General features: G+C 40.5%; 3 protein-coding genes across 6 annotated transcripts in view; 2 read left to right on the top strand and 1 right to left on the bottom strand.

Annotated features, from left to right (window-relative positions):
* Window positions 1-1,482: 1,482 nt before the first annotated feature.
* LOC118120275 (ATP synthase subunit beta, mitochondrial) lies at window positions 1,483-5,474 on the top strand. The gene is made up of 10 exons (XM_035175067.2): window positions 1,483-1,639; window positions 2,302-2,475; window positions 2,565-2,739; window positions 3,161-3,282; window positions 3,376-3,560; window positions 3,656-3,814; window positions 3,911-4,033; window positions 4,120-4,332; window positions 4,923-5,124; window positions 5,217-5,474. Exons 1-10 carry the CDS (start codon window positions 1,543-1,545, stop codon window positions 5,312-5,314), a joined length of 1,548 nt encoding a protein of 515 aa, XP_035030958.1. The 5' UTR covers window positions 1,483-1,542; the 3' UTR covers window positions 5,315-5,474.
* Window positions 5,475-5,983: 509 nt separating this feature from the next.
* Window positions 5,984-10,581, bottom strand: zgc:172182 (coiled-coil domain-containing protein 89). Its single transcript, XM_035175068.1, has 7 exons — window positions 10,433-10,581; window positions 7,276-7,748; window positions 6,767-6,897; window positions 6,547-6,683; window positions 6,391-6,467; window positions 6,205-6,304; window positions 5,984-6,111 (listed from the first exon to the last, which is right to left on the bottom strand). Exons 1-7 carry the CDS (start codon window positions 10,478-10,480, stop codon window positions 6,025-6,027), a joined length of 1,053 nt encoding a protein of 350 aa, XP_035030959.1. The 5' UTR covers window positions 10,481-10,581; the 3' UTR covers window positions 5,984-6,024.
* Window positions 10,582-11,333: 752 nt separating this feature from the next.
* The window catches only part of lrp2a (low density lipoprotein receptor-related protein 2a), a 48,702-nt gene continuing 41,627 nt past the window's right edge, over window positions 11,334-18,408 (top strand). For 2 of the 4 annotated variants that reach the window (XM_035175147.2, XM_035175150.2), the window contains exons 1-4: window positions 11,334-11,495; window positions 16,969-17,076; window positions 17,561-17,683; window positions 18,094-18,210. In XM_035175147.2, the coding sequence (XP_035031038.2) occupies window positions 11,423-11,495; window positions 16,969-17,076; window positions 17,561-17,683; window positions 18,094-18,210 (421 nt within the window). In that variant the 5' untranslated portion in view covers window positions 11,334-11,422. The remainder of the gene's footprint in view (window positions 11,496-16,968; window positions 17,077-17,560; window positions 17,684-18,093; window positions 18,211-18,408) is intronic. The other 2 variants (XM_035175151.2, XM_035175146.2) reach the window with 1 other exon arrangement.

Here is an 18,408-nt window from a genome sequence, read left to right as displayed (position 1 = left end):
CCCCTGATGGAAAAGGCCTGGCCACCTTTGGTCTACACCCTGAACTTTGGAAAGACCAACAGCCCCGCCTGAGAAAAAAAGGGTTAAAAGGTCCAGGATTTTTTTATGAAGTTACTAAGCCATGATAAATGGAAACAGGATGCTAGAAATCAGATTCTGTTGTGTTTTACAGTGGATGGTAAAAGCATTCGGAAAAAACATCAACTATATATAAATTCGGTTAACTTTATTAAAATCACCAAGGAAAAAAAGGTCAACAATACCTTCTCAACAGATGAGCGATGCGTTAAGTCTCTTTTTTAAGATCAGAAACAGATTAAGGATATGTTGTTGTCTTGTTTTATTATCATTTCATGAAAAGGAGGGTTGCATTGAGAAGGTGAGTGACATGCAAGATATCTTTCAGAAAATAAATTGCTGAACGCCGCTGGTGGTTCACCTCTAAGACCCTGAGAGATGACCATCTGACTCGTAGTAGTGACCTCTTAGCATACTCCTCCTGCTGGGATTTAAAGACGCATGGGGTCCGGTCCTGTGCAGACATGGCTTAAGATTCATTTAGCATTCTGCCTGCTGTGCTCGAGGTGAAGGGGCTTTGTATTTTCCGAAGCTTCAGGCAAGAAGTAATTAGAGGAGACTCCCTGACACAAAGGAATGTTGCGCTGAATGATCGCTTGGCAAAATTCACCCCGTCACTTTGTTTTATGACGAATGACAGCCGTTCACGCTGTGTATGTGCTGCAGCAAGATTTATAAGATGTGGAAAATTATAGTAAAATCCAATTGTCGTTCATTTACTTTCATCACTGACTGAATGCTTTTGTTCGTGTTCCCTTTTGTGTTTATGACTGCAAATGATTACAAGATAAGAGAATTATCTGAAAAGTGTTTTAATTTTAACCGATCAGATTTCAGAAGCGACACTAACTCCATCAATCAATCAACTGAATCATATTGAAAATATATAGAAAAGTGGATTTTGAGATGAATCACTTTCCACTTCTCCCCTCACCAGTTACATCAATTGGATTGGATTTGGCTGCAACGCTGTTTACCCCTGAAACTCCAAAAGTGCTTCGTGGACTCAAACCCTTCACCCACCCCTCCATCAGCATAATGGTGAGTAGATAATGAGTGAATTTTCATTTTAGGGTGAACCATCCCTTTAATGATTTATGGAGAAGGGGTGAGATTAAATAGATTTGTACTTCTTCTCACTCCTTTTTGAATATGTAGATTAAATCATGAAGCGTTTGAATTTTTTTTCCCCTTATCACTGTATGTAAATAATACTTTTTTCTGTTTATTTGTTTTTCACTTGTTTTTTATCATTTCTCGTGTTCTCATTTAAATGAATGAATGAATACCTAACGCAGTGGAGCCGAGAGGTCAGGTGACGCTTTAGGGTGGTGGGGGCTGCCCCCCTGCGGTTAGGGCAGGTCATAACAACACTGAATAAGGGCTCAGCAGTTCCTCCGATCTCCTGAAGGAGTGTGTGTGCGCGTGTGTGTTTGTGTGACTTCACCTTCAGCCATCTTTACCATGTTAGCCTCTGCAGGACGTCGCGCTCTGGGGGCTCTTAACCCCGGGATTAACTCCCTAAAGACGATCTGCCCAAACCATGCAGCTCTTAATACGAGTAAGTGAACATTTTGTGTTTAACACGGAGCGACTGTCAGTGTTTTATCCGTGACTGGTTTTGTGACGCAGCTGGGGGGGGGGTCGGGCCACAACTTCACCATGAAGTCTCTCCATTCACTTCAGTCAGAGATGTGGGGATTTTTATTCAAATGGAGCTGCTGGAATAAACTAAAAGCTGATATTTGATCATAGTGTTTTCTTCCGTCAGACTCTGGAGCTCCAGCAGTGGTTTGGTTTGCTCACTGCAGCGAATGACCTTTCAAAGTGACTTTGTACAAGTCAAATGCGACTGAGTTTCACTGACTTGGTTTAACTGTACAATAATACTTTTTTATCTGTGTGATTTGAATTGGATGAATCTGTTAAGATGTATATTGATTCTGTTTACATTTTACATATTATTTTATATTTTTTTTATTCGTCTTTATCAACTAATTTAACTGTAATTTAAGTTTATAATTTCTTATTGTAATGCACATGGATATATTGATCATCGTTCAGTCTTTTCCAGAATCTAAGAGATATAAAATCAAACCTGTAGAAACCTAACAAATAGAAAACTAAGCTATATATAGATTTTTCAGATCTAGCTGCTGCTGTCTCACTTTCAACATGTTGCCATTTATGTCATTGTCCCCTTTCTGTCTCTTTCCACCTCAGGCAGGACTTATGCAGGCCCGGCTGGTCAGGCTGCACTGGCCCATGGTCGCATCGTGGCAGTGATCGGTGCTGTGGTGGATGTGCAGTTCGATGAGGGCCTCCCTCCCATTCTCAATGCTCTGGAGGTGGCTAACCGTGAGAGCAGGCTGGTGCTTGAGGTGGCCCAGCATCTGGGTGAGTGGGTTGAAGTTTGTAATGCAGCTAAGACGCCTGCTATGACCTTTAAACACTGTTTTACCGTCCCTCCTCATGTGTTTCTCCAGGTGAAAGCACAGTCAGGACCATTGCCATGGATGGTACTGAAGGTCTGGTTCGAGGTCAGAAGGTTTTGGACACAGGGGCCCCCATCAGGATCCCTGTGGGTCCTGAGACCCTGGGCCGGATCATGAATGTCATTGGAGAACCCATTGATGAGAGGGGTCCAATAAGCACCAAACAGTGAGTATCTATTGAAAAGAATGATGCTGGAGTTCTGTATTTTTCTGAACCCATTTTCGAATATGAACTCCAGGAAATTGGGTCTGGGCCATTTCCAGAGTTTTCCTTTCACAGAAAGAAGAACACAGCAGGAGATTGTCCAAGTCAGAAAATTCAGTCGAGCTGTGGCGTCCAACCCGACATTGTGTCTTTGTGTCGGACTCTAAATAATTTCTGACTTCCCTACCCAGTCTGTAGAAGCTACAAACTCATTAGTTTAACTGTGGATTTAACCTTATAAAACTATATCACAAATTTTACAATATAGTTTTTAAAAAGGGAACGATTTGATTTCCTATTTGTGTGATTTGGGTCTCTTGTGGACAATAAAGTTGTATTCTATACATTTCATATTTAATCATGAGAATTATTATGTGTACAGGACTGCTGCTATTCATGCTGAGGCCCCTGAGTTCACAGACATGAGTGTGGAGCAGGAGATCCTGGTCACTGGCATCAAAGTGGTCGATCTGCTGGCACCCTACGCCAAGGGTGGAAAGATCGGTTGGTGTATTATATTACCACCATTTATTTTTGACACATTTTCCTACATGCTTATCATGCTGATTGATTATTGTGAATGACATCTTCCTTCAGGTCTGTTTGGCGGTGCTGGTGTGGGCAAGACTGTATTGATTATGGAGCTGATCAACAACGTGGCCAAAGCTCACGGTGGTTACTCCGTGTTTGCCGGAGTGGGAGAGCGAACCCGTGAGGGAAATGACCTGTACCATGAAATGATCGAGTCCGGTGTCATCAACCTGAAGGACAACACCTCAAAGGTAACAATCTCTAATTAGTTCACTGTATTTGTTTGAACACTCAAAGATACTCTGTGTTATATCATGCTAAACTTCCCGGGTCTTCACATTCTCAGGTAGCGCTGGTGTACGGTCAGATGAACGAGCCCCCAGGTGCCCGTGCCAGAGTTGCTCTTACTGGTCTGACTGTGGCCGAATACTTCCGCGATCAGGAGGGACAGGACGTGCTGCTCTTCATTGACAACATCTTCAGATTTACACAGGCTGGATCGGAGGTTCACAATGCTAGATTTTCTTCCCCAAATTTTGCAGATGTCATTAATGGAACAGTACTTTTTGTATCTCGTGTCTGAATGTTTGTGTTTTTCCAGGTGTCTGCCCTGTTGGGTCGTATCCCCTCTGCTGTGGGTTACCAGCCCACCCTGGCCACTGACATGGGTACAATGCAGGAAAGAATTACCACCACTAAGAAGGGCTCCATCACCTCAGTACAGGTGAGAAGACACAAGATGCGAATCACATTTCAGCAAACTCTGCTTTTTCTGGTCTTTTCATACCAAAACTGTAAACTGTGTTACAGGCCATCTATGTGCCGGCTGATGACTTGACCGATCCTGCACCTGCCACAACTTTCGCTCACTTGGATGCGACAACTGTGCTGTCCCGTGCCATTGCTGAGCTTGGAATCTATCCTGCTGTGGACCCTCTGGATTCTACCTCCCGCATCATGGACCCCAACATTGTCGGGACCGAACACTACGATATTGCTCGTGGTGTCCAGAAGATTCTTCAGGTTAGCCTTATGGTGGATGGCATCAAAATTTGACCATAGAAAAAAGATGCACGTTGCGTATTCAATCTCTATTGTTGTACAAAAATGAAGCTAATACATTCTGGATACGGGTGCTGCCATCTTGCACTTTTTAATTTGGAGCCAGAGTCTGCTGTAGTGATCATGGTGTGGAGCCATCGATATCCTGCTGATACACGCACTCGACCAATCACAAGTCAGGCTCAGCTATCAATCAGGCTGCCAAACCACATTTTTATAGCATCAAATAACTAATTAAAACCAAACTTGCGTGGAAATTAGCAGTTGAACAAGCATCAATGTGATTTAGAACTACCTAAAATGACAGAAACCCTTTTTAAAACGTGTACTTTGACTTAAGTTTGGTCCATGTCCCATCCACTAACATGGAGGAGGCCGGAGCAGTGAGCCACCAGGGAGCGGTAAAGATGATTTGGCTTCACTTTTGAGGCGCTGTCATGTGGTCCGTCTTCATTTACAGTCCCATGATTTTTGACTGACTGTAAACAACTGCCGCAATCCATAAACTTAACTAAAACCTTGTCTAACGGTGAATCTGTTCTTTTGTTTAGGATTACAAATCCTTGCAGGACATCATTGCTATCCTGGGTATGGATGAACTGTCTGAGGAGGACAAACTGACGGTTTCCCGCGCTCGCAAGATCCAGCGTTTCTTGTCGCAGCCTTTCCAGGTCGCTGAGGTGTTTACTGGTCACATGGGCAAGCTGGTGCCTCTCAAGGAAACAATCAAAGGCTTCCAGAGTATTCTAGCAGGTAGAGTGCTGCACCAACGCTAAGACATTTCTAAATAAGGGCTAATTAAGGACATTTGATGGTAATGACTCTATCCTTTTCTTTATTTCTAGGTGACTATGATGCCCTGCCGGAGCAAGCTTTCTACATGGTGGGTCCCATTGAAGAAGTCGTCGAAAAGGCTCAGAGACTGGCAGAGGAGCACTCATAAATGATTTGTCTCAAGGTTGGGAGGTTTTATGAGATAAATATTTGCACAGTATAATTTCTAATAGAGGAACTGCTGAAGTGTCAAGTTGCATATGATGTGTTGTGGCTCCATTTCTCTTGAAATGAGAAAATGAAATAAAAAAATAATGTTGTGATATTAACTTTTGTGATGGTCTTTCATTGCCAGCAGTCGGTGAGCAAACATTCTCGGTGAAAATTAACATTAGGTTTTCATTTTTATTAAAACCATGTCTCATTGGTAAGAAGACATAAAACTTGTATAATAATAATTGTCAAGTTCTCCAAGGTTTTTGTTCTCCTCCTGCCCAAACTTGAAAATGGCCTGGTTAACTTTAAAGGACGCACGGGACAACTCACTCTTCTTTGCCTCCCTTTTTATTTTCGATCCACTTAAGTGCACAATGGAGGTTTGATGTTGATTGTAGAATTTGATTTTAGTTAATCAGTTTGTTTTTTTCAGGTTGATAACCTTTAAAGACACAAATAAAAAATGTTTACACTATATAATAACAGAATATCCATTTAAATGTACAGAAGTACATCAAAGCTTGATACTCTTCTAGACAATTGTATTCACATTACTCGTAATCAAGGTGAGTCAACTTGTATCATTTTCATTAACTTTTCTTAATGAGCCAGTGATTCTCTCTCTCGCTCTCGCTCTGCCTTTATTTCTGCCTTCTGTTCAATTTAGCCTATCATGTGGCGAAGTTTCTTATTCAGCTCCCTCTCCTGTGTCAGGAGGCTGGCGCTGTGTTCTCTGAAGGCATCGAAATCCTGCAAAATCATTTAAAGAAGAAAACATGTTGGGTAAGTCCTCATTTCTTTATGGGCGACTGATTTCACTTTTCAATGCTGCAGATTTCAAACCTTTTGAAGCCTCTGGTACTTTGTTGCGGATTCATTGAGAGCACACTTGAGCGACTTCACTTTGACGTCTGCGTTCACAGCCTCTGCGTCCTGTTCAAACCTGAGTCAATGGCAAAGACCGATGGAGACATTACTAGTTATACTACTAGGCAGTGAAATAGAAGAAAATGTTGATCCAAACTTTACTTGTCTTCTGCTTCAGCTCTGGATTTCTTCTCCTTTTTCCATTTTCTCTCCAGCTGCTGGATTTCCTCTTGTTTCTCCTGAATTTAAGACCAAGGTGTATTTACATGAAGAGACTGAATCATTCTAAATTTTTCAACAAATACTCTTTTACATCACCTGTATCACTTTCCCTCTCTCCACGGACAGAGACAACAGTTCTTCCTTCTCTTTGATAAGACATGTTGTGCTTTTCTTCATGTTGATCTCCTTCGCAGTGTACTTTTCTTCATCTCTTTGTAGCTTCAGCTTCAGCTCTGAATGTAGACCGAAGACAACACTTTTATAAAAGCTTGTATTTTGTTGCACTTGAGAGAATGATAAAACGACCACTACCCACCTTTGCACATTTCTACAGCTTCTCTTTGCTGTTGCTCAGTGTCGTGCAATTGATCAAGTAGAGATGCTTCTTTGGATTTATGTTGAGTCGCTTCTTCCAGGAGTTTTGACTGACATTCAGCTAAATTCTTCCTGAAACAGAAATGCAAAATATCCAGCATGCAGTAGCAACTTACTGTATGGTTAACCAGTTGCATTACTGATTAATCCATATATCTCCAATGTAAAGCACTGTGTAAAATGTTTCTTACATTATCAATGAAATTATTAAAAAGTAAAAAATGCCTATAGCAATTGACATCTCCATATTGCTTGCATGAAGTCCAAATTCAGTTTTTACATTCTACAATCATGCATAAGTCTGATGTTGATTTTGAAGCTTAAACCAGTGAATGGTAGTTTAGTTTGACTTAATCGGCTAAAAATGTTAAATTTCAGTACCTTTACAAATGGATTTATCCACTAAAGGTTTAATTGTTATTAGTATATGAGTGATTTAAATAAACTTACTGATATTCCTTTTCTTTATTTGTGTAATTCTCTGTCAGCCGTTTGTTTTCTGGCATCAGTTTTTGTACCAACACTTCTTTATCTTGCAATTTTTGGGAGAAAAGTGTGTCATTTTCTGACTGCAGCCGTTTGTTTTCGATCTTCAACTGGGCATTCTGACTTTTGTGCTCATCCATAAAGACAATAATTGCTTGATTGTTGGCGGCTAAATCCAGAAACCTCCTCTCTATTAACTCTGCTTTCTTTCTTTCACTGTCCAGCTCTCTCTGGTGGTCTGTTACTCCGTCCTTCTGCTCTGTGTTGATTTTCTGCAGGGCTTGGCATCGAAGTGTCAGCTCATCTGCTCTCTGTTTCAGGATGCAGATCATACTTGACTGTTCATTTATCCTGGACCGCAGCATTTCTGTCTCGGTCACATCCTCTGTGGAAAGACTCCGAAGTTTGTCCAGTGACCTCCGAAAACTGTCCATATGCTGGTGGGAGGGGAAAATGGCAGATGATAAAACATGATAGACAGACACTATTCATACTACTTATTTTAACCACATACTAATATTAATAGACTGGCACATTTAGCAGCTTGATAGCTAATTCATGCTGTATTTGAGCTTTTAAAACAGATGCTGATGAGAAATATAAACAGAGGAGAACTTTTTACACTCAAATAATAAAAAACTTGTAAAACCCTGCCATGTAAACAGCATTTTCTGATTAACTCAACAGAAAATATTGTGATTATTATTATTTGTTATTTTTGCATTTATATTTTAAGCCACTAGGGGGCACTAAGCACTAGACCAGGTAGGATTCGCAATAAAGGTAGCAGGTGTGTTAATGAGGGGAAGCACCAGGAAGGGAAATCGTTTTTTTAACCAGAGCATGAGGAGAAGTACATGTATATATTTGTTTTTGAACAGAAAAATAAATCGACCCAACCGTGAATTCAGTGTGGACAATTGACTTCTTTATCCTGAGTACAACCCAGCTAGACTGGTGCCTCAGTGGCTTTTTGTTAAGTTTATTTAGACAGAAACATCTTTTGGACAAATAGCCACTACATAAAGTAAAAAACTATCCTTCGGAACATCAAAGTAAAAAACCTTCCTTTGGAACATCAAAGTAAAAAACGTTTCCTTTGAAACATAAAATTTAAAAAACCACCCTTGGATCAAGAAAACAGGAAAAAGGAACATCCACATTCCTGTGGATCGTTGGATCCACTAAGATACATTCTAGTATTTAATGGAGATCCTCAGCCGCGAGACGTGTGTGCAGCCATCTTCCTTCAAATCTAGGATACAAGAGAGCTCAAAATCTTCTTAAAGAACATTTTGGAGATGAAGAAAAAATGTATTCTGCTTATATGGAGAGAGTTTTAAGCTGAACACCTATTAAAGGTGCGGATGTTCAAGCGTAACAGGCTTTTGCTCTCTTTCTCCGTGGAAGCTGTAATGCAACAGAACAAATCATGTACATGAAGGAATTGGAAATGCCATCAAACATGACAAACATTGTGCTGACGTTGCCCTTTAAGCTTCGAGAAAAGTGGAGAGGCACTGCCTGTGATCTGCAAAAGCGCAGAGGGCCATGTTTTCCCAGCGCGTCAGATTTATCGAAAAACTAGTTAAGATTGTATCAGATCCCTTGTTTGGCAACATTTATGATACACATCTTGTAACTTCAAACAAAGGTTTTACTCCAAGGCAATGTTACTGCAATGGAAGGAAAAGCCAAGTCAGAATGGATGGAGAAAAAGGCATCCGGGAATTCTCAATATTGACGACTCTTTTCTAGTACGTTCTAACCAAATAGTCTGGCGCAATGGTTGAATGCGAGTAGACGAAGAACCCGCATTCTGTTACGAACAATGGGTCAAGAAAAGAATGTGGACACTCATGTGATATCAGGTTTGAAAACGTCTGGATTGGATAAGGATGACTTCATTGAGTTGCCTGATGTTTTCAAGTCAGTTTCATGTTTTCATGAAACTGACTTGCATTAGTTTGATATATTGGGATTATTATTATTTGTTATTTTTGAATTTATATTTTTAGACACTAGGGGGCAGTAAAGCCTAGACCAGGTAGGATTCACAGTAAAGGTAGCAGGTGTGTTAACGACGGGAAGCCCCAGGAAGGGAAATGTTTTTTTTTGCAAGGGCATGAGGAGAAGTACATGTATATCTTTGTTTTTGGACAGGGAAATAAATCTACCCAACCATGAATTCAGCGTGGACAATGGACTTCTTTAATATCCTGAATACAACCCAACTAGACTGGTGTCTCATTGGCTTTTGTTAAGTTTATTTTTACAGAAACATCTTTTTGACAAATCGCCACTACCAAATTAAGACATGAGGAGTATTTCAACCCGTAATCACTTTTTATAGACATGTCTACAGCTTAATCGAATTATAATGTCCTATTTGAGTTTTCGGAACATTTTGTGACTTCAAGATGTTTAACTGCTCGATGTCATACTCAGACTATGCTCTCCAACATGACCAGAATATGAATTGAGTACTCTATTAGCAACTTGTGTAAAACATCATAGTCAATATGACATCTTAGTCAGATCAGGTTTGAGTTTTTTTGTCCATGTAAACATACTCACTGTTTTTAAAATGACCCAATTTACTGATTGGGCTAAGGTTTGGACAATTAAAGTGGCAAACCTGGGTGATATCTATAATTTCAGTAAAAAGAGGTGTCAATACAGCCCAATTCACATATACATTAGAACATTTAAAGTAAAAGTACAGCTGTATTGTCAGCCAATATACATGTGAAAGTACATGTTGTTTGGGGCATAACAAACATATCAAGTAGAAAAAAATGCCCAAGATAAAGCAAATTAAGAGGCAAATACTGAACTTCAGGGGGGAAATGCAAACACAGCAACCTAAAGTACAAAAGCAATGGGTGAAACGCTATATAATAAAAGTAAAACATATATAAACATTTGCACAATATGAAATGCAGAGTGTGTGTACAAGTAGTGGATGTCAGTGTGGTGGACGCCCAGCTACAAAGTCTCTGAGGTTCATGCAGCCGTGTAAACAGAAAAGTAACACTCATTGTTAGGAAACTGTGAACTAACATTTCTCTGCAGACTCATTAGCAAACAGTGATTTATCATTGTTGTTACATTTACATACCTCAGAGGACGTCATGACCTTTTCAGCATTGCTCTGTGGGGTTGCCATGGTGACTAGAAATGCATATTCTCAGTTTTACGTGTTGTTTTCTTGTATGATATTTTTTAGTTTACGCTCAGATCCGATTTTACTCAAGAAACCTCTGAGAGTTTCAGTTGCTCGGTCGCTAGTGGCAACAGAGACGGATACGTTGCTCGACCGCACGATGGCGGCGTTCAGCTTCACGTTAGTGACCAGTGAAGGTACGCACCACACTGACAAACAACGGTAATCTTCTAAGTGTTCCTTAAATCCCCTTGTCAGTGTTGCGTTACTTTATGTTTATACGTGGCAGAGTTATTGGTCGCTTTCACCTCGTTTTGGAAATGTCTGTCGTGTATCATTGGAACGATTTATATTTGATTTCCCTAAATGAAATATATGGATTTTTAACATCTTAACGCTTCGTTTTAATGCGTAAAATACTCATAAAGTGAATTCTTATTGTGTGTGTACATTAAATTCAGTGTGTGGGTGTTGTTAGTGTAAAGTATGCCACATTAAGTCTACTACTAATCAGGCTCGAACCAGAGACGCAGGGATTACGTGACATCACCAGGCCTCCAGGACACCCTGGTTTATTATTATTATTATTTATACTAGTTTGTATAATCTAATAGTCCCATGGTTGTTTTCCTCAGTGGCAGCGACTTTAAGTCCCAAGTATGGAGCAAACACACGGAGCCGCTGAGTGAGAAGAATTCACCGGCACTCGGGACAAGTCGGGCCCGCATGGCGTTATGCAGATTCCAGGGCCAGAGGGATTTATCCGGAGGGCCGAGGCCGGGGCTGGGGCTGGGGGGGAGCGGCTCCCGGGCCTTTGTGCACGCCCCCTTCTCATCAACTAGCGGGGCCGGGAGAGACAGACAAGAGGAAGGCAGCAGCATCCCAGGCCCAGTTCCCCCCCACAGCTCCTCCATCTGCACCGCGGAGCTGGACGGACCGGCCAGAATGTGGAGAGCACCGCTACTCAGACTCCTCCTCGTCTTCTTCGTGTGCTGCGTGCGATGGTGCCACTCTGAGGGTAAGTGGTGTGATTTATTATTATTTATATTTTTTGGGGAGCTTTATTTCCCATTTATTTATTTCATCTACACTCACTGACACCTTAAAGATTCACTGAGGCAAAGGCAGAGTTGTTGAGATACCAGTGATCCCCCCACCCTCTCATTGCACTTGTTGCTCAATCAAAACAAACCTCAGATAAACTGAACTTTTTTTCTTTTTTTTCTTGGTTGAATTAAAGAAAAAGGTGAGTGCAGTTTATTTTTGATGAAAATGAAGATATTAAAATTGAGTGAACACTTGAAAACAACCCTGCTGAAGATTAAGAAAGCCCCTGTTTTACCCGAGCTACGGGATATCTTCCACTCATGTTAATGTGGCCTTTAGATAAAGTAAATCTGGCTGTAGAGCTAAACGTTTTACCACATAGTATTGCTTTAAAGGTTAGGCACAAAGCCTTCCCTCAGACAGATTGGAAGTTCTCTTGAGGAACTTTTGCCTGAGCTTTACTGTTGCTAGGTAACAGAAAAGAGCATGTGACTTACAGACAATCTGTGAGGACTGAGGGCTACTGGTACAAATCTCATTCGGCGGGGCAGGTTTTTTCACGCCCGCAAAATCACTGATTCAAACTTGATCGCGCCTGAGGGGAGAACTTTATTGTCCTAATGTGAGACGGACGAACAACATGCTGAGATGCTGCTCTTTTATACATGACAGCCTTGTGTTTGTCTCCTGTGTTTGTCGCCCCGGCTGGATCCTACTTCTCAAATTGTAATCTGCTTTCTTTTTGCTCAACCCTCAGTACGTAAGCTCCTTAGTGTGAATCAAGCAACTAATTACACTGCAGGTGCTGCAGAATGGAACCATTTCTACCTAAGGAGCAGTTTAAAGTTGAGAGAAAGAACTGCAAAGAGAGTAAGGTCACAGCTACTGCTTTCTTATTGATTTATTATGAAACATCCTATTTCCTCACTAGCTGACAGACACAGAAAAAAAAATAAAAAGTCAAACTCTACAAAAGACAATATATCTGAGACTGTGGCATCTGAAAAAATGTTACTTGGCATTTCCTTTGAATCGCAGCAATCTTAGTACTCACAGCTGAACTTTGATGATGACAACTGAAACAAACAAAATGATGTCTTATCTAAAAAGCACAGTATCTTCAGTAGTAATTGGTATCTTCATAAGCACATATTTTTTGAGATTAACATACAAAAATAGTTTGGAGACTTGTGGGTTGTGATGAGGTTCCTCCATTTATCTTTTTTCGGAAGTATAAAAACAATGGCATATTAATGAGGACAGTAACCACCACATAAGCTTCCTGAACGTTTCCAGTGAAGTGTGAATCACATTGGGAGTATATTTACAGATTACAAAGGGTTTATTTGTGTAGTTCCACTTTGAGATGACAATGTACTTCCCCTAATCTCGGCTTGATCCTTCGCCAAAAAGTGTGATAGTTGTTTCTTCCCTAACTTGTGACACGCTATCCCGGCCTCAACCTTGAAACTGATGCAGAATGCTGACACTGGTACTAATAGCTGATGTGACAGTCGGGGGCGATTTCGTGGTGGTTGTTTTGTTAACTACCCTCTGCAAATTTTGCTGTTCTATACATATTTTGTTAGTAAATTGAGTTGTTTTCTCCATTAATCATTGGCCGCTGACATCCTAATAACCCACTTAGTTCACAACAACAACCACAATTATGTTACACATTAAGTTGTTACTTCATGAGAGGACTATGAAACAGTATAATGAAAACAGACACGTTTACTAATGTCATTTCAGTCTGCTTGGGCTTGGGTCATGTGCGCAGCTATAGTCCGTCTTAATTTGATCAAACATATTTTCGGTTTTAGTCTCTTATGACGTTGATAAAAAAAACATTGCGTTCAAACTTCTAAAGGCACACAAACTTGCCAGCATGTGCACAGTAAACCTCATGCATGCCGGCTTCTTTCCGGTGTAGGAGCCTAAATCCTTGTGCAACAGTAACACAGCGTTAGAAACAAGAATGCAGTTGGCACAAATCGAGAGCAAATCCTTTCTTTTCCTGCGGCTCCCTGAGTCTAGGTTACAGACACTGAGGATGGAGTCCAGCCTCCAACTCACAGCTGGTGATCTGTGACTCACTGTACCGAGGAAAAACAAGTTGTCCAGTGGCTGTGGCATTGCATCGTAACAACTGAATTCTGTGATACATTTTACACAAAACCCATGTTGAGTTTTCCTCAGTAGTAACCAGACTAAAGCTTTATCCCTCGCTCCATCCATTTCTTCCTTTTGCTGCCATGCCAGTGCCAAAGCCCGCTCGGTTTTGTGCATCGCAGTTCAAGCCAAAGTCACTTGTTTGGCAATTGACTGCATTCTGCTGCTTTGATTTCCATATGAAATAGGCAGCAGCACTTCGCTCTGACAGCATGGACGGGTCCAGTGTTTCATGCTGCCAGCAGCCGTTTTCACAACTCTTCTCCACACACACACATTCAGTCAGTTTGGAAGAATGCGCCAAAACAAGACGATGTCGGTGAAAGCTTGACGACATCTTTCAGGGATCCCACGTGACAAGAAAGAGATTCAGAGAGTTTCAGTGGCAGTGCCCAGGTTTGCTTAATGGGTGGCCGTGAGAGGGGAGCTCATGTTTCATTTTTGTTTCACCTTATCGCAGGAAGTGAGCCTTACTGTACTCTGCCTCCTCCTGCCCATCTCCAGAGTGGCATTTTTATGGCGACACTTCCAGTTATGAGTTCGCAGCCCTGCTGGCACCTCTTTTGTGCCATTGTAATTTCACAGTGGGGTTTAAGGCTTTTGGGGGGTTTCATTCTAATGAAAATTCCTCTACTGCTCTTCTTTGTTGGTCAATAGTAGGGCGTCCTTATCTTTCTGCATGGATGGTGCGGTGCGCTCTCCTGCTGTGGGTTTAAGTTGCTAATTTGAAAACACAAGGCTGGAAAGAAGAGAAAGGAAAACCACAAATAAAACACAAAGTACAGATATAAAACACTCATTAACTGACTCAGACTAAACCTTCTAATCAGTGGATTTGCATCATTCACTCAGTCTTTTATGTAATATTTACAGAGGTAGTCAGATTGCCACTTTGTCAGGATGAAGGGATAGAAACTTGAGGATTAAGGAAAACTTACAAAGGTGATGTTCTTGTTAGGATGTAAGAGGAACCCTCACACAACGTAGCGTTGTTGAAAGGTTCTGCTTCACTGTATCTGTCACCTTTCCCAGAAGTGATACTGCCAGGAAATACTGGCTACATTTGAAAGCCTCCTGTAGACGATTCTCCTGGGAATACGTGGTTTTAAGTTGACAAACTGCAGGTCTCAATGTTTGGCAGCTATAAACATCTTGATATTTTCAAAAGCAGATTTTATTCATTTGTTAAGGACATTTTTACGGTTTTCTTTCATAACTAGTGTTATTAATGTTGGTTGAATGTAATAACTTTATATTTAAATAATATGAAAACATTTTTACTGTCCACTTTATTTGTTTTTTAAACTTTGTTGTCCTGGTGTTGTCATTTAATACTTAAAATCAACAAATATGCCTTTATTACCGGGGAAATTTTGTATTTTTGTTTCACAGAGAACATCTCTTTGCCATTCTTATACTGTACACTTGTCCCTGCTGCCAAGCTATAGATGATGCTGAAACCTCAGGGATCACTGCCTTGTAACAAAGGCTTCCTTTGAGCAGATCGTGAGCAATTTTATCATTAGTAAACTGAGCAGGAAAAACGGTTTGCTTCCCAGGTAGCTGCTGCAGGAGTTCAATTTGCAGCCTGGTTTTGCTGGGTTCATCGTAAAGACGTTTGGTTGGTCTTCAGTTAACATGAGACAAAGAAGTTTGATCAGAGTGGTTTTAAAGATTTTACTGCAGTAGCACATGCAGTGACCCCCACAACTGATGTGGAAGTCATCCATCTTTTAGAGAGTATATTAGATAAAAGAGATGATAAACTCCCTGATTTAAACTCAATAAATCAGAAACTTAGAAATGTTTAATATTGTATCTTTAAGATATTACTTTGTTACTGCACGTAAAACCACATATAGGCATACAAGTTTTACACAACATGTCTCTTTAATTTCTAGTAGCTTTAAGGCATTACAGAGGAGTAATGCAGCATTTAATTTTAATTATTCAAGTATTTAATAGGTTTTTAGTTTTGCTGTTAGTCTATTTGATTAAAAAGTGTTGTAAAAAGAGTGTTTTCAGAATGCAAGATACAGCAGGACAGACATAGACCACCAACCCCAAGCATGCACCACCAATCACCACCTCACAGCTCGTCTCGTGAAGAATTTGGGTTGAAATGGTTGTGGTACCACCCAGTACCACTATTTATTCCAATTACACCTCAGACCGGACAGGAACAGCATGCACCATAAATCAGGCTGTCGGAGAGACAATCAGAATTGCACATTCCTATTTGGACGGGTCTGATGGAGTGCTCTGCCACTGAACTATGCTGCCTGAATCAATCTCCCCTGGAAAATGTCAGGGAAGGTAGAGTGGTAGCACCTTATCTCTACAGATGCCACTCAGTGAGAACATCAAAAGGAGGCTCGGGATGAGTGCAGTGAAGGTTGTGTAACTGTCGGGAGGACGGCTGGCACGCTTGTCTCCAAGGCTTGTCAATGCTATTAACAGCATGCTTCATCAGTGGAAGGCGTCTCTGCCCCCTCATGCCATGTTTTCATTAAATATACAGTATTTAAGTATTATCTGATTTCTTTTTTTATGACAGGATGGATAGAATAACAAAAGTTTGGGATATATTTGAATAATGATACGATTAATAATTGAATCAACATTTATATTTCAAAAAGTACGAAACTGAATGATAGCAGTGGATAATCTTCAGTAGTAATCGGTATCTAGCACGTATTTTTTGAGATTAACATACAAAAATACAGGAATGGAGACTTGTGGGTTGTGATGAGGTTCCTCCATTTAGCTTTCATCGGAAGTATAAAAACAATGGCGTATTAATGAGGATAGTAACCACCACAGTAGAATAAGCTTCTTGAACTTCCAGTGAAGTGTGTAGTTCCACTTTGAGATGACAATGTACTTCCCCTAATCTCGGCTTGATCCTTCTCCAAAAAGTGCGATAGTTGTTTCTTCCGTAATTGTGACACGCTATCCCGGCCTCAGCCTTGAAACTGATGCAGAATGCTGACACTGGTACTAATAGCTGATGTGACAGTCGGGGGCGATTTTGTGGTGGTCGTTTTGTTAACTACCCTCTGCAAATTTTGCTGTTATATACATATTTTGTTAGTAAATTGTGTTGTTTTCTCCATTAATCATTGACCGCTGACATCCTAATAACCCATTAAGTTAATTTATATTTCAAAAGGTAAGAAACTGAATGATATCAGTGGATAATAGTCATATTAGCATGTAAGAAAATGCTTTAAATGAAGTACTGAATTATGGAAAATTATAATTGTTCATAGGATGTGAATTGGGGCAGTTCCGCTGTGGGACAGGCCGATGTATCCCAGGTGACTGGCGCTGTGATGGGACATTAGACTGTGTGGACGACTCTGATGAGCAAGACTGCCGTGAGTTACTCATCACTCATTATATCATGTATATTATATGCCAATATATTCTCTGAGAGGGTTGGGATCTTCATGATACTCGTTGGATGTGCCATTCCAACCTGATCCCTCTTATTACAACAGTGGTGAGAGAAATACTCAGAATTACATAAATATTAGTTTTCAGTAAAAGAAGAGAAGTAATGTTCTTTATTAATACTTTAGAAAAATATACTACTCTTTAGCACATCCATCATATTTTAACTTGTTTTAAATTCTTAATCTGCAAGTAAACTATAGTAGCCAAATGTAGTTATTGAGTGTAAATAACAATATTTTCCTCAGAAATGTTGTGTAGCAGAAGTAAAACACTCAAGTAAAGTAGAAGTAACTCAAAATCACACTAAAGTAGTGTCAAGTAGAAGAAATTATAGTTCTACCAGTGGATTTCAGTCAACTGTTATAAATACTGACATGCTCTGTGTGTGTTCCCATGTTCTCACAGCTCAGGTACCATGTGGTGACAGTCACTTCCAGTGCTTGAGTGACGGTGAGTGTATCCCTGATCTGTGGGTGTGTGATGATGAGGAAGACTGCGAGGATGGTTCCGATGAGAGGCAACACTGCCGTGAGTATATCTTACCATATCAGTAATTCTTTATCACCTGAAACCTTTAGACGCACGCACGCACGCACGCACGCACGCACACACACACACACACCTTTTTTTGCTGCACCATACATTACATCAATATTGTGTGTGTTATAGTTGATGTTGTTTACTATAATTTTTTTACAAATTTCCTCACAGTTTAATTAAGTTGTATTTGGTGTTAAATGACACCTTAATATTTTTTATTACAAACTTGAATTAAAATCTGTGTTTTGGAAAAAAAAAGAAATGCCCCTGGCAAAAGGTTCTGTGAGGATGAGGAGGTTAAGTATTTGAATTACAGTGTTGTACTTTGTATATATTTCCAAGTAGATCAAACTTTATCTATCTGGCTCAAACTTTCCTATGTGTTGCTTAATCCCCAGCTGGACAAACGTGCACCAGTGGCCAGTTCAGCTGCAGTAACAGGGCGTGCATCCCGGGAGAATACCGGTGTGACAGACTGGCGGACTGCTCAGATGGGTCGGATGAGAGAAACTGCCGTAAGTTTTCTCCAGGGTGGTTTCCTTTTTTTTTACATCTCAGGCTCCTGAGGCATTTTAATCAATTTGTTAAGATTAAGAGGCTCGCTGACTGACAGAATGGGCCACAATATGCTTCTTGTTGTCAAAGGTTGATTGCAGATTCCTTGGTGGATTAGTCAAGCTGAAGTTCAGCTGCTATGCCATTATTGTCCCGAC

Source organism: Hippoglossus stenolepis, chromosome 13, assembly GCF_022539355.2.
Source record: "Hippoglossus stenolepis isolate QCI-W04-F060 chromosome 13, HSTE1.2, whole genome shotgun sequence".
Taxonomy (NCBI): Eukaryota; Metazoa; Chordata; class Actinopteri; order Pleuronectiformes; family Pleuronectidae; genus Hippoglossus; species Hippoglossus stenolepis.
This window is presented reverse-complemented; position numbering and strand designations above follow the sequence as displayed.